At 40.0% G+C, this 15,033-nt stretch overlaps 2 protein-coding genes across 3 annotated transcripts in view; one reads left to right on the top strand and one right to left on the bottom strand.

The window, feature by feature from the left end:
- The window catches only part of LOC114656939 (hamartin-like), a 180,543-nt gene that overhangs the window by 31,254 nt on the left and 134,256 nt on the right, over positions 1-15,033 (top strand). The window contains exon 21 of one of the 2 annotated variants that reach the window (XR_007935827.1): positions 287-1,615. Coding sequence is in view for 1 of the 2 variants with exons in the window: in XM_028808576.2 (XP_028664409.1) it covers positions 287-839 (553 nt within the window). In the remaining variant the exon portion in view is untranslated. Of the gene's footprint in view, positions 1-286; positions 3,027-15,033 lie in introns of those variants that run through there. The other variant, XM_028808576.2, reaches the window with a different exon arrangement.
- On the bottom strand, positions 6,818-12,778 carry spaca9 (sperm acrosome associated 9). Its single transcript, XM_028808575.2, has 3 exons — positions 12,532-12,778; positions 10,579-10,784; positions 6,818-8,610 (listed from the first exon to the last, which is right to left on the bottom strand). The coding sequence occupies exons 1-3, from the start codon at positions 12,673-12,675 to the stop codon at positions 8,253-8,255; spliced, it is 708 nt and encodes a 235-aa protein (XP_028664408.1). The 5' UTR covers positions 12,676-12,778; the 3' UTR covers positions 6,818-8,252.

The following is a 15,033-nucleotide window of genomic DNA, read 5'->3' as shown; positions in this document are numbered from 1 at the left end:
CTGCAATCTTCAGTTTAGGACTTGTAGACTCTGTATTTTCAGGTACTGTGGAGTCCATTCATATATTCTCACTAAGCTATGTTTTCAGTGTTTCATCTTATGCTCAGTCCATTTTTGATTCGCCTGCTTTATAACTGTGCCGTGTGTGATGTCCCATTCACCACTTACCGTATTGTTTTGCAGCAGTTCTTTTGGGTGTTACTTATCTGTGTTGTGTGTGTGTGTGTGTGTGTGTGTGTGTGTGTGTGTGTGTTTTTTATATACTTAATTTCTTTTTCTCCCACAGGTCTGATTGTGGTGGTGTTAGCATGTCATCAGTGTCAAATTCTGATTGTACAGATGTCCATCAAGCTGAGTCACCTAAGATCAACAAAAGCACTTTATCATACAGACCGCCACCATCTGTATCACCGGGAGGTGGCAGTTCTGTAAACGGTAGACAGGATCCACCTGTCCTCATGGAGCCTTCCCCATCCCACTCATCCTCATCCTCTACCAGCTCTGCTACCAATGACACCCCAATGACTGTGGGCTCCTACCCCAGCGCCAAAAGCTTCTTAACTATGCGCAACCGGGAGCTTTTCAGGAACAAGAGCGAGAGCCAGTGTGATGATGAGGTCCCTCGATTGTCAAGCCTTTCCCAGGTTCTGAAAACTGAACAGTGCCCTGACCCGCTTGGCACTTGTGCAGGAGATCTTGACCACTGTAAGACTGCCTTGGGTAAAGAGGAGAATACTGATGGACAGCAAACGAAGAGCTATCAGGAGGGCACATCTCAGCAAAGACAGCAACATCTGCGGATAATGGACTATAATGAGTCACACCATGACCACAGCTAGAGAGGAGGGGTGGGGGTGGACTTAACTCAGTGTTATTATTTCATTCCCTGAGCTGACAACAGGATTTGATGTTCAAATTAATCCCTTCTAGTGTATATAACTAAGCAAGTAGCATCTCCCAGTCTTACCATACTCCTCTGATAATCAATCCCCATCCACTTATGAAGATTCAGTTTGAAAAAGCAGCGAGGTATTTTGTGAAGTTTCCATTGTTGGTGCTCCATTTTTTTTACTACATAGTTTTTTTTTGTTTTTTTTTTTTAAAAAAAGACCAGTATTGTCAGAAAATTGTTAATCTCCTTTAGTTTTTATCTGAGAGCCTGACCGGTTTCTTTAATCACTGAAAACAGAAGAAATCCTCTGTATGCATTGATAAGTCATAATTTAAACTGCCTCTTATATAATTTGGATCTGCAAAGAATATCAGTATAGATTGATAGTAAAGCCAGGCAGAGTGATATTCACACACTCCCAAAGGAAGTCTTCCACCTTGTTCCTGAGCCTTCATTTAGGACTATTCATATAGTTACGTTACCCCCTGCTTGCTTAAAGCCTGTTGGCTGAGAGATTCCATGAGTTAAAACTCATGGCATGGAGAACCTCCTTTGTTCCTTCTCTTTTTCTGGCAAAATTTTTGCAACACTGTTTATACCTTCCAATGCCATCTCCTCTAGGTGGCACCATGTGCAACTTGTTCCTCTTTTTGGGTGGAACGTCTTCTCACCTTTTTCTGAGTTACAGGGTGTGAAGTCCAGTTACTTGCTTAGAAAGGCCATGTTCTGGGTGCATTTTGGTAAAGACAGATCGTAATGCCAAGATAAGACTTTTTTTTTTTTTTATCCTGCCATCCCTACCCATGACCTTAGCTCTCATTTGAAGTTCCAAATATATGTAACATCTAATAAAAGGACTTGGCAGACTGGCATTGCAGTTGGCTAAACTGTTTTTTTCTAATTTCTTTCTGCCTTTAATTTTGGAGGTGTAACAGATTTTAGTGATAAACTGAACATTTGAGATGGATGGTGGCAAGAGTGTCCTGCTTTTCATCTTCTAAAAGTTAATTTATCTGTGCCCATCTATGTGCAGATATTTTAACACTTTCTAGATTTTGGACCTTGTAGCCAGTTATTGTCCATGACCCGTCTTGTGTTGTGGCTCCTTGTGATTTAGCTGTCTTATTTTCATCCTACATTCTGGCAGCAATCTTATGGCAATTTCCTAAGAAACATATCTGACTGTTTTGCCTTTACCAGAGATCAGTTAATGCGAATTACACACTTTTAAAATTCATTTTTGTTTTAGCCCTATTGATTTTTTTCTTTAAGTCATTCAAATATTGACCCTTTATGGATAAGTGAAAAAATAGCCAGTGGAAAATGGTTTTCTTTGACTTTTAAGGTTTTGAAGCCACTTGGTTGTGCATTAAGAATTCAGACCCCAGGCCTGTAATATTGGGTCAATGGTCTTTGCCATGTCATAAGCAAAACATCCTGTATCCTTTCCCTGATTGACTTGGCATCATGGTGATAATTGATGCCAGGAACTCAGTTTTGCAAAGCCCTTGCATTCAACCAATAATACCAGTTGGACAGTGGGCAGGACCCATTTTCCCATATCGAAAAAGTTGGGTAAAGCAGCCTTTGTTTATTTTCTCATTTAATTGTACAAAAGTACAGTGAAATTGAGTAATGGATTATGGTCATTCTAAAAAGACTTTGCCAAATCTGTGCTCTACTGTTCTTAGCCTGAGCACAAAGTGACACTCGGATAGGACACTTGTATGAGTGTCTGGCCAAAAAAGTGGAGGAAGTTGTGAGATGCATTGCCATCTTTGACAGTATCATGTCTGGTGACATTTTGGAGCACATATTAGGAAAACGGACCACATTTTAAATCAGTACATATGCAAATCCTGTTGTCTGCCAAGGGCTTCTGCTCTTAGTATATATATTTTATTTTTTGCCTTGCAACCAGAAGCATGTACAACAATCCACATCAAAATGCCAATAACTGGGTTCAGAGGGGTAGGAGAGTGATTGACAAAATGCAGTGTGGTACAATCTGAGCATAGCTGGAGGTTTGTCATAACCCTATGTTGTGAAGAACGGTAAGGAAGACTTGCGTTCTGAGGAGCAGTTGCTTGTGTTTAACTGTGAACATAAATAAAATGGTCTTTCATGTTTTGCACTACAGTTCATTGGACTTTTTCTCTCCCCCCCCCCCCCCCCCCCCCCCCCCCTTACAAATCTGGGAGTGAATACACTACGTACTAAATATGGTACCACAGTTTACTTTGTCAGTTGTAAGAGTGATTTTTCTTAAGGCCAGTGGAAGAAGAAATCCTCATTTAGTGTGTTATATTTGAAAGTGCATGTGTCAATTTTATTTCATAAAATTTATCTTTGGTCCATTGTAAGGAATATGTTGATACAGAGCTTAAAGTTGTCTTTTTTTTTGGTCTCACATGAGACGTTGGCCATTAAACTAAAATAAGTAGGACTTCGGGGCACAGTGTGTGTATGTATGTGTGTGTGTGTGTGTATATATATATATATATATATATATATATATATAATAATAATAGTGATCTGATGAGAATATAAACAACAAGCTGGTTAAGTTTACAGGTGATGCAAAACTATGAGGAAGGGCAGAAAATGGAGAATTACCTAAATTGCTATGGAGAGACTTGAATAGCATATGGGCCTGGGGAGATCTATGGCAGATGAAATTGAATGTAAGTACATGTAAAGTATTATACATAGATTTGAATACACTGTGGGAAGTCTGAAACTTCATAGTACTCCTTCAAAGAAAGGCCTGGGAGTGATAATGGACTGGTCACTCTCCACTACATCAAGACGGTGGACAGAAGCGATCTAAATGGCTAATAGAATGATGTTTTATAAGTCTAAAGAAGGTTATGCTTAAGCTTTATAACACACTGGGAGGCCTCATCTGGAGTTCTCTGCAGTTTTGGTGTTCGTATTACAAAAAAAGACATTGCAGTGCTGGGGAAAGTTTAGAGAAGAGTGCATAGGCTGGTTTGGGGACTAAGAGGTGTGAGTTATAAGGATAGATTGAATGAGTTGAACACTTTCAGTTTAAGCAAACTGATGTTAATGTGTGATGTTACTGAAGTACTTAAAATGTATGAAGGTAATCAGTGCAGTGGATCCCAGCATTTCATTTAAAATGAGTTCAAGAAGAATAAGGGGAGATGGTTTGAAGTTTAAGGGCAGGATTGCATACATTGTAGATTTTTTTTTTTTTTTTTTTTTTTTTCATCATGCAAAGAACCACAGACACACACAATGAATTACCAAGAGGTATAGTGAAGAGTAGGACTTCAGGGAGCTTCAGGTCTCATCTTAATGGCCTAGCTTGTTGAGTTGACTGGCCTTCTCTCATCACAGTTGTTCTAATGTTTTCAGTCCAGGGGCTTTATTGTTTACCTGTCATATCCCCATCCCCAGGATCCTCTCCTTTCTTAAGAAGTGAGTGGATGCTCAATGGGTTGTATAAAACTGGAGAGAGAGCACAATTTAATAAGCACTTGTGTATTTTATTTAAAAAAAAAAAAAAAAAGTGCTATTATATAACAAAGTGCTACATTTGAGTAATTAGCAAAGCATATTTGACACATTTTAATTTATTTCTGCAATTATAGCAAATCAGCCTTCAATTAATTCAAGTAAATTATTCATTGTAATTTGTAAAGCTGCTGTACAGTAAGTTGAGTTGACTGGTTAATCCAACTTGTCCCCCACCATATAAGTGACTGAGTGTGGCCAGATTTTGGATCGGAGCCCATCCAGGGTTATTTTCTGCCTTGTGCTGCTGATTGCCAAGAATGTCCTCCTGCAGCACTATAATTGGATGAAACGAGTCTAAAGGTGGGCGGATAATTGAGGCTTGCTGAATTTCAGCTTGTGTTTCCTGGCCGTTTATCCTTGATGATAAATCTTATGTAACACTGAAAACTTTCCCAATTGTGTCCTACTGTACAGGATGGTAGATCACCAGACAACATAATCACAGCTGTGTCCTTACCTACTTAATTTTTTGACTGAAATATCAGTATAGTGATGTTTTAAAGCTTTACATTAGTGGCATATAAACAAAGCATTATTGATGTGTTTTTAAAAAAAACACCCAGGGTGTTAAGTGTAGTCTTTTTTTTTAATCTAGTTGTATTGCTGATCTTGTGCATATGTACCTGGTATTTTTTGAATTGGAGCAAACCTCAATCATTGGTTTAGTAAACTGAAATGGGGCAGCATAGTGATGCATTTGTTAGCACTACAGCCTTGTGGTTCCTGTGAGAACTTTGCGTATTTCTCCCCATGTTTTGTGTGGGGTTTCTTTCCACCACCTACAGTCGTGCAGATTAGATGGTTGTCTCTTAACTAGCTTAGTGTGGATATGTGTGCATTTAGCTGTGCGGTTTGGACAGATGTCCAATCCAGGTTTGGTTCCAGCCTTGTGCCTCATGTTGTCTGGGCAGGCTTCAGCTCCCCTTGACAAAGAAATTTAAAGGGTTTAGGAAAATGGATGGATGTGTTGGTGAATCGCATTACCCTAATATCACCTTAGTTTAATAAAATTGGATCTTTCCTGCTATTTACTGGTTGAGTGTAATTGTGTCAAGCCTTATGGGATAATTGAAATAAATTGGCACAAACTTTAATATTAATTTGATCTTGATCAGATTTTATTTGCTGTTGTGGTTTTAATTAGATCCGCCTAAATATATGTTATGCTTGTTCACTGAATTGAGTGAAATCAGGGCCACAGTGTTCAGAGCTGCTGCCTCAAAGACTTGGTCTTTGGTTGATGTCCTGGCTTGCGTGCTGCTAATGTGGTGTCAGTATATTTTCCTCCCTGATCCCCAATACTACGAATGGTGGGCTGCTTGGCAACTCTAAGGTGTCCTGATGTGAGCGAGGGTGGCTGACTTTGTGGAGTTGGTACAAAAACCTTAGACTCCAACTCTGACTCTTCAATTTCTGGTACCTCCAGCTCCTCTATTTGTAGTTCGACTCATGTTATGATAATTGAATGAACACAACATACTACAAGATAAAAGGCGTTCCAACACTGCCAGCTTGAATCATCAGACCAATTTTTAGCACCCTAAATTGTTAAAGTTTGAGTTTAAAGGCTGTTGCGATGTTTTTGTTGCTTGCACACACTGAATAACATTAAACATAAGATTAAATACAAAATTAAAGGTAAGATCTAGTTATATCAGAAGTCTACAAGAAAAAAATAGTTTAATTGAATCATCCATCCATCCATCCATCCATTATCCAACCTGCTATATCCTAACTACAGGGTCACGGGAGTCTGCTGGAGCCAATCCCATAGGGCGCAAGGCAGGAAACAAACCCCGGGCAGGGCGCAAGCCCATTGCAGGGACCCGCACATACACACCAAGCACACACTAGGGACAATTTAGAATCACCAATGCACCTAACCTACATGTCCTTGGACTGTGGGAGGAAACCCACGCAGACACGGGGAGAACATACAAACCCAGGTCCCCTATCTGTGAGGCAGCAGTGCTACCCACTGCGCCACTATGCCGCCCTTAATCGAATCAGTGTGTGTGAAATTGGAAATTTTAACACATTGTATTAAAATTTACTTTGTCGGAGCCTGTACTTTTGTTTACCAACTCTGACTCCACAGCCTTTACGTTTTCTTTTGTCCATGGCAGGATTCTGCACTGCAGCCAGTCCTATTGGAATGGGCTCTGGCTTTGTACCACCCTAAAATGAAATTGTTTTATGATTCAGAACAGAGACAGATTAAATCTACTGGTGGACTGATCTGGGTTGTCTTTGTTCAGTTAACCTGTAAATAACACTGACTTGGGTCCGATTTTAAATGAAACTTTTGTCCTGAACCATTGGAAATTCCAAATTGGCCCCTTACCAGTGACTAGGAGTGTGTGGTCTTTCATCTCTCCTTTATTTTATCCCTGGACTATGTGAGCAAGTCCCAAAACAAATGACTCGAGCTTGTAAGCTGCATTTACCATTTCATTTGGCAATTATGTACAAATGTGAATTTGAATCTGCAATAATATCCCTAGTCTGATGTAGTTAAGCTGTTAGATTTTATGAAATTTGTAGACTGCACTTATCACACCAGTCTAACCCCTGGTGTCGCCTTTAGACTTTTTCCATCACCAAGGGCACTAACCTCACAGGAAGTTTGCTACTAGCATTGGGTGTTAGACAGAATAACCCTGAATCATCAGCCAGAGTTCCTCTCCAGGAACTGAAGTGATGCCCATTTGAATTGTGTGCTTTATGCTGGATAGAAGTGCTGACGTGGATAAGCCAAGTGTTTGCTACAATTTGACTGGACGACAACATTTTGCTTCCTGAATACTTTTGGGTTTATCCTATGGATATTTGCCCTGCTGATCACAAAACTCGCACTTTGATTTTGTCATAATGTATGAGTTTTATTATATCGCCATTTTTTGTGATTTCCCCTCATCTTGTTAGAATACAATAACTACAACTGGGAACATCTGTACCCATCTTAAAGTGTTGGCACTGCAGCTTAGTTATACCAAGTACTGCAAATGTGACGGATGAGCCAAAGAGTCTCATTACATTAAAAAGAACTGGTTGACCACAGCAGAAAAAAGGGGCGCATAAAACAGTTGAGCAAAAAAAGGTATTTTTACTTACAAAACCTAGACTGATGCAAAATTTGATGGAAGTGAAGAAAGGTGAAGGATTTCAATACTTGGCACAGATGTTGCCTCAATTAACTGAGACCACGGCATTTTTGTTGGTATACAAATCAGACCAGTGGAAGGTCTTCTGGTGGGGCCAGTGGAAATCGTATGGGAGGCATTCAAGTATGTATTTAAGGATTTTCTTGGCAAATGGTTGACTGTTTCAATCATACGAAAAAATGAAGTGCAACATGGTGCTAAAGATGCGTCATTCTGTATTCACGCATGGACTGTGTCACTGAGTGCACCAGCATCAACAGGAAAGTACTGTACATGGTGATAGATTTCACCAGGACATGGCAACGATGGGAAAGTGGATTCCCATCAATGCTGGCCAACAAATGTTGGACTGTGACAAAAACATTTTGAGCTTAGTTGAACTGATGCAACGTGGTAGCATCATTAAGTGGTTAAACACACTAAATTCAGTACAAGTTAATTTCCTGTTTCTCCAAATTCCTTTGTCATACAGTCAATCTGAAATTGTCTTCTGCTTGAAGCTATCGTAATCGCCAAAGATTTTTCAGGAAGCAAAATTTTTTTTTTTTTTTTTTTTTTTAAATAATTTTGTTGTTCGGTGTTGTAAGACAATGATTAAGAGGTAAGCCTTCATATAAATCAATGACTGAACATCAGCAGCTGAAAAGCCAATGTCAGAATTTGTTAGTGCGACCAGGTGGTCTCCATGCTGGTTTGCCACCATGCCAAAGCTCTGAGTGGCCATTTGGCTTGTGCAGGTTACAGTGCAGCAATGACTGAGTTCCAGTTGTCTTCTTCAGGACACGGCCACTTCGAGACCTTGGCGTGGATGCTGGTGCGACGGCGTCTGGGTTCTCTGAGGACACCTCATTGCCTCCTTCCACAACTGGCTTTGCTGTTCTCTGAAGGCGCTCGGCAGCCAACAGGCCCTGCTGAAGGTGATCCAGGATGATGGGAATCAAGCTTACCACTCCTCCATAATAATTTCGGGCCTCATCGCAGCTTAGGCGGTTCACCTCATCATGTGGGTATCTGCATTTTTTTTTTTTTTTCCATTTCAGTCAAAAACAAAAATGGTGGAAAAAGAAGGGTTAGCAAATAAAATCCATGCATGTTTAAAAAAAAAAAAAAAAAAGCAATTTGATAGGCATTTCTAATTATGTAATGTTTTTCACGAGTTTCACTGATTAATATAAACGTTAATGGTTTTCCTGTCCTAATGACAGTTCTTGACAAGAACCTTATGATACCTAAAAGGGTGCCACAACTTTAGCAAATTCCACATTTACTTTTTACATATTTTTTTTTTTTTTTTTTTTTTTTTTTTTTTACATCTTCTTAATTCAAATAAATTTTCTGTCCATTAGCATTTTTATGAAAATGTTGTTTTAGGTATTGTGAAAGTTGTATTTAATATTTTACTTTTAAATGCAAGCTAAATAAGTAATTTGGCCAGGGGATCCATACAGTTACAAAGAATCAAAGCTTTTATTGTCATTGTACTGTACAACGAAATTGTGGCAGCTCTGAGTAATAATGAAATTTAAACATAACAAACGGTCAGTGAGCAAAGTATTGGGAACACTTGCTAATCAATGCAATTATCTACTCAGCCAATCATGTGGCAGAGGCGCAAGCGCAATGCATGCAGTTATGCAGATGCAGATCAGGAGCTTCAGTTAATGTTAATATCAAACACCAGAATGGGGGAAAATGTGATTTCAACTGTGACATGATTGTTGGTGCCAGTTGGGCTGGTTTGAGTATTTCTGTAACTGCTGTTCTCCTGGGATTCTCACACACAACAGGCTCTGGAGTTTACTCGGAAAGCAAAAAAAAAAAAAAAAACATCCAGTGAGCAGCAGTTCTGCAGACGGAAACACCTTGTTGATGAGAGAGGGCAGAGGCCAGACTGGTTTGAGCTGACAGAAAGGCTTACACTGACGCAAATAATAACCCTGTACCAGTGTGGGGCAGAAAAGCATCTCAGAATGCACAACATGTCAAACCTTGAGGCAGATGAGCTATGACAGCAGAAAGACAGCAAGTTGACTTCAGCCAAGTGCAGGAAGATGAAGCTGCAGGGTCTCACGGGCTCACCAAAACTGGACAGTTGACTGGAAAAATAAAGTCTGGTTTGATGTACCCAGACTGGTGGTGGTGGTGATGCCGTAATGGTGTGCAGAATGTTTTCTTGGCACACTTTGGGTCCATTAATACCAATCTCTCGTCGCGTGAATGCAATGGCCTACTTATTCTACTGTTGCTATCCATGTGCATCCCATCATGGCTACTTTCCGCATGATAATACACCATGTCACAGAGCAAAAGTCATCTCAAACTGGTCTCGTGAGCATGACAGTTCTTCAGAGAACTTACCAGCCACCAGATCTGGTTGAACTGGAGACTTGCACCATGTATGCGCAGCTGACAACATCTGCTGACGTTGTGTAATACAATCAAGTCGACATGGACCAGATGCTCAAAGGAATTTCTTGTGGAATCCATGCCACAAAGAATGCCCAGTCATGGAAACCCATTTCACAAAGCTCCTGACACACAGTTCTTGTGCTGATGTTGCTTCCAGAGGCAGTGTTCCAGACTGCCAGACCAGATGCAACAGAAGATGGGCGATTGTTATGCCGTGTGTTCTTCAGCACTCTACAGTTTCACTTTGTGTGGTCTACCATTTCCAGGCTGAGCTGTTGTTGCTCCTCGACACTTCCACTTCACATCTCATAGCACTTACAGTTGATCAGGGTAGAACTAGCAGAGCAGAAATTTCACGTACTGACTTGTAAAGATGTCGCCCTATGACAGTGCCATGTTTAAAGTCACTAAGCTCTTCACTAAAACCCAATCTGCTGCCATGGGAGACTGCATGGCTATGTGTTTAGTTTTATGCACCTGTTAAGAATTACACACCTGAACTTGGTCGTTTAAAGGGGGTCTCCACAGACTTTTGGCCATACAGTGTACCTCCAGATGTGTTAAACTCACCTGGCTCTTAGGCGACTTAGATCATTGTTGGGGTTCAGAAGCCTCTTGCACTCCTCCAGGCTCTCAATTTGCTGGTTGCTGGCAGCAGTAAACTGGTTTTCAGTTTGCTGAAGAAGCCCATTGAGGTCGTGTACAATCTCCAGAAAGAGCGAGAGAACACGGCGGTCCGTGGCGTTCTGACAGTACTCGTCTAAGCAGCATTGCACCTGTAGACAAGTAAGCAAGACCACTTGCCAACATTTTTTTTTAAATTTATTTATTTTTGTAATAACATGAAATCTCCAGGGCTATTGGTACTTTATACAAACAGCAACATGTCTTTATAGTGCCACTCTGGGGCTTCTCTTTTATCTTTTATCCTTAGACAAGTTCTCTTTTTTTCAGAAATTTTGGTGTCTGAGTGGGGGACAGTGAGGGAATAGGTGGGGTTGTTGTTTGCTAACTATATTTTAATTGAGCTTCTGTCAAAGTGTAATTTCCAAGTTTGGTACTATTAAAGTACTATTTAACTATGCATGTCATAGTGCTTTTCATGTCTGTCAACCTATATATGCATTAAATGGTACCCGTCGTGTCCGTCTGTCTCTCTATGCATTATATAGTGCCTTTCATGCCTGTGTATGCATTATATGGTATTTTCTTATGCCTCTATCTATATATTGTATAATATATATGGTGCATTACATGTCTATTTCTGCATTATATAGTGCCTTTCATGTATATCTCTGCATTGTATCTTTCATTTCTGCCTTTAATTTCTGTCTTATATGGTGCCTTTCATGTGTATGCATTATACAGTGCTTTTCATTTGTACTGGTTAAGCTATCTATGCATTATATAGTGCCTTTCATTTCTATCAATTTATATAAATACACTGTATTACATGTCTCTGTCTATGCACTGAATAGTGCCTTTCATGTCTGTGTGTGCATTATATAGTGCTTTTTATGCCTGTGTATGCATTATGCAATACTTTTCATGCCTCAATCTACATATTATATAATATGGTGCCTTTCATGTCTATGCATTATATAGTGCCTTTATATCTATTTTTGCATTATATGTTGCCTTTCTTGTCTATCTATACATTGTATCCTTCATATCTGCCTTTTATTTCTCTCTCTTATATGGTGCCTTTCATTTCTATCTATTCAAAGTATAGTGCCTTTCATGTCTGTCTGGCTATCTATTTACCTATCTATGCATTATGTAGAGACATTCATATCTATCTCTGCATTATATCATGCCTTTCATGTCTGCGTATTTACCTATGTATTAGAGCAACAGCTATGAATGGCATTATATATCTATGCATTATATAGTGCCTTTCATATCTGTCCATTTAAGCATTATATAGTGACATGTCTGTCTGTCCATCCAGCTCTTGAAAATAACATTGTCAATCCTACTTCATCCAAACTGGGGTTACTGGGTGGCTGGAGCCAATCACAGCATCATCAAGAACAAGGCAGGAGCCATCTGTGAACACGTTACCAGTCTATCACTCACTCACACACACATCGAAACTTGTATACGGGGCTGATTTAGGGTCTTCAGTTAACTTAACCTGCATGTTTTTTAAAAAATTTTTTGGATGGGGGAAGACAACCTACTGTATGTGGAAGTTATGGACATGAAGTGGACATGTAAACTCCACACAGGTAATGATTGGGTGTAGGGTGTGAACACAGAACAGTTACACCATCATGGTGATGAAACTTCATCAAATTAAGGACCTTACCTGGTACTGCTGAGAGACCAAGTTCTTGGCTACTTGTGGTCATCTGTTACCAAGGCCCCCCACCCCCTTTTGGGCTGTCAGCTTTAGGGAGAGTTGTGGTTCTTCCACACATATTCAAATTAAGAATTATGGAGGCCTCTTCAATGTCACAGCCATTTTTGTTGTAGCACAAAACCCCGATGTGCATCTTTTGTTTTGAATGTGTACCGTACCTGAGCAATACTCGAGATGGGCTTTGTCCTCTGCTGGGCCCGTTCCCGTGTGCGCTCCAGAGCAGTGATGAAAGTGAACTGCTGCTGGCGGAAACGCTGAACTTTCTGTTGAATGACGGAGAGCTTATTCTTTAATTTCTCCATTTTGGTGGTTACTGTGGGGACAGAAAAAGGCACAGGTAGTATAGTTTAGGCTGTGGGTCTCAAAGCAAATGGGTTACCCTTTCAAAACCATAAACTGATTGATATATAAGCTCCTGCTGAAGGTCTGTCAGAGAAGGCCTAGTTCTTAAAAGCTTCTATTTGTGACCGCCCCCAACCACCGAGTTTGGCAACCCACCTTTCTGAGTGATTAACACCAAAGCACCCATCACTCTTGTGACCCTGAAACCTACCAACTAGAGAGGGTCCCGGTTAAGCTTGATCTTATTCAGTGGTTCCTGACCCCAACCAGAATTTTTGCATCTTGGCATGATAAAGTCCTAAAAAGCCAACATGTAGTGGTGTATCTGACAACAGGGCTGACTTGTTAAATAGTATGAGGGTGAATCCAGATGCATAAATCTGTGCGAACGCCAACTTCCACGTTCTTCTGCTACATAAATCCTGGTCAGCATGAAAATTAACACACATGCACGCACCTTCTGGCCCACCCCAACTCCTCCCAGAATTACGCCTCTTTGAATATGCAAATCAATATAAATAGCCCTTAAGCTCAGTGTTCTGTGAAAAGACAATGGCAAAAGCACAGGGGAAATAGAAGAATTTCAGCAAATACCAAGTGGAGGCAAAGAAAAACATACTATTTCTTGTTTTAAACAGTTATATAAGCAACAAAAGGAAGTTGATCGAGTGACCTATAGTGTGGGAGAAACTCGAAAGCTCAAGTTCCCAAAGTCACACAGTGCCCAAAATAAAAAAGAAGCGGTCAGATATCAAAGTCGTCGTGAAAAGGCGAGTCGTAGCCCACCGTCTGAGTGTCATATGAAAGCTTATTAGGGTACAGAGGAAAAAAATGCACACAGTGGGGGAAAAAGCACGAAATGTCAACTTTAATCTTGAAATTTCCACTTTAATCACATAGTTTTTGTCATTATAGAACATCATAAACTTCATCTTAAAATTGTTTAATTTACTAGTTTCTCAAATCCCATCGTAACTAAAGTAGCATGTTAAATGCTTTGTTTTGTATTTGATCTTCTATGTGCTCTGTGTGTGTGAATCACTACGTGCTTCCGGGCTTTCCCTTCCTCCGACAGGGCACAGAATTCATTACATTTGTGATATTACAGCTCTCTGAATAATTAAAATACTGAGATGTATACATGATATCATTTTCATGATGATAGGAGTTGAAGCATGTTATTAAACATGGGAACACGGTGACGCAGTGATTGTTCATGTCTCACACAAGATGCTTGCTGTGCGACCTTCGATGAAATAATTTATGGTAGCAGTATTGTCTCTTTCAAACGTACTAACCCCAACTCCTGTCCTTCCTTTCCTTTCTCCAAGTAACCAATCGCCACACAATCAGCTCTGTAATAGACGTTAAGCCATCTGTAAACTGAGAATGCCGATTCTTCAAAACTTATAAGGAACATTGAAATATCTTCGTAGTATGTATTTAATTATTCTATCCATCTATCCTTCCAGTGTCGCGTCAGCACCAGCAAGAATACAGAGCAAGGCAGAAACAATCCGTGAACAGAGCGCCAGCAGACATGTATCCTCAAATGTTTAATTATTAACAATATAGATTATTTAAATGAAGTTAAAGTTTTATCTGTATAATAAACATATTTTGCTGCATTTCATCTTAAAAATTATAGCGTCATCATATGTAAATACGCTTTTTATAAAGTGGCTCAGGTTGTGCAATATTATAACTGTATAGCAAGTTTACAGTGAGGTAATTGTACTTATAAGTACAAACAGTTCTACAAGGAGCACTTGATGGACTGATTGAGTGCGTTTAGAGTTCTTGGGATGAAACTGTTTGTGAACCGCGAGGTCTGTACAGGAAAGGCTCTGAAGCGTTTACCGTATGAGAGCAGTTCAAATAGCGAATGGCTGAGGCAGCCTGTGCTTGATGCTGTATACCAATAATTCTCTGCTGTAGATCTGTGATTCACACTAAGATACAGTGATATAAATACTCTGAGTGGTGCAGTGAGAGTAATATGGAAAAAGATGATCCGCTGTGGCAACACCTAATGGGAGCAGCTGAAAGAAGAAGGTGCAGTGAGAGTAACAACGCTAAAGCGGTTATGGTATTTGGAATAGTTTGACCATTCTGTGGACCATTATATTGTTACTGGTTAATTACAATCCGATGCATTAAACTAATAAACAATATGCGGTTAATTTCAGTGTATTTATAAAGCCGCGTCAGGGATGTGGATCTGAAAAAGAAAGGATAACCACACAGGAACAGTAGCACTGCTTTGACGCTGGGTGCCGCCAGTCTGCAAAACCAAGCGCAGAACTTACGTACGACAG

This window comes from Erpetoichthys calabaricus, chromosome 9 (assembly GCF_900747795.2).
Source record: "Erpetoichthys calabaricus chromosome 9, fErpCal1.3, whole genome shotgun sequence".
Lineage (NCBI taxonomy): Eukaryota > Metazoa > Chordata > Cladistia > Polypteriformes > Polypteridae > Erpetoichthys > Erpetoichthys calabaricus.
The sequence above is the reverse complement of the archived record's forward strand: the minus strand, read 5'-3'. Positions and strand labels throughout refer to the sequence as shown.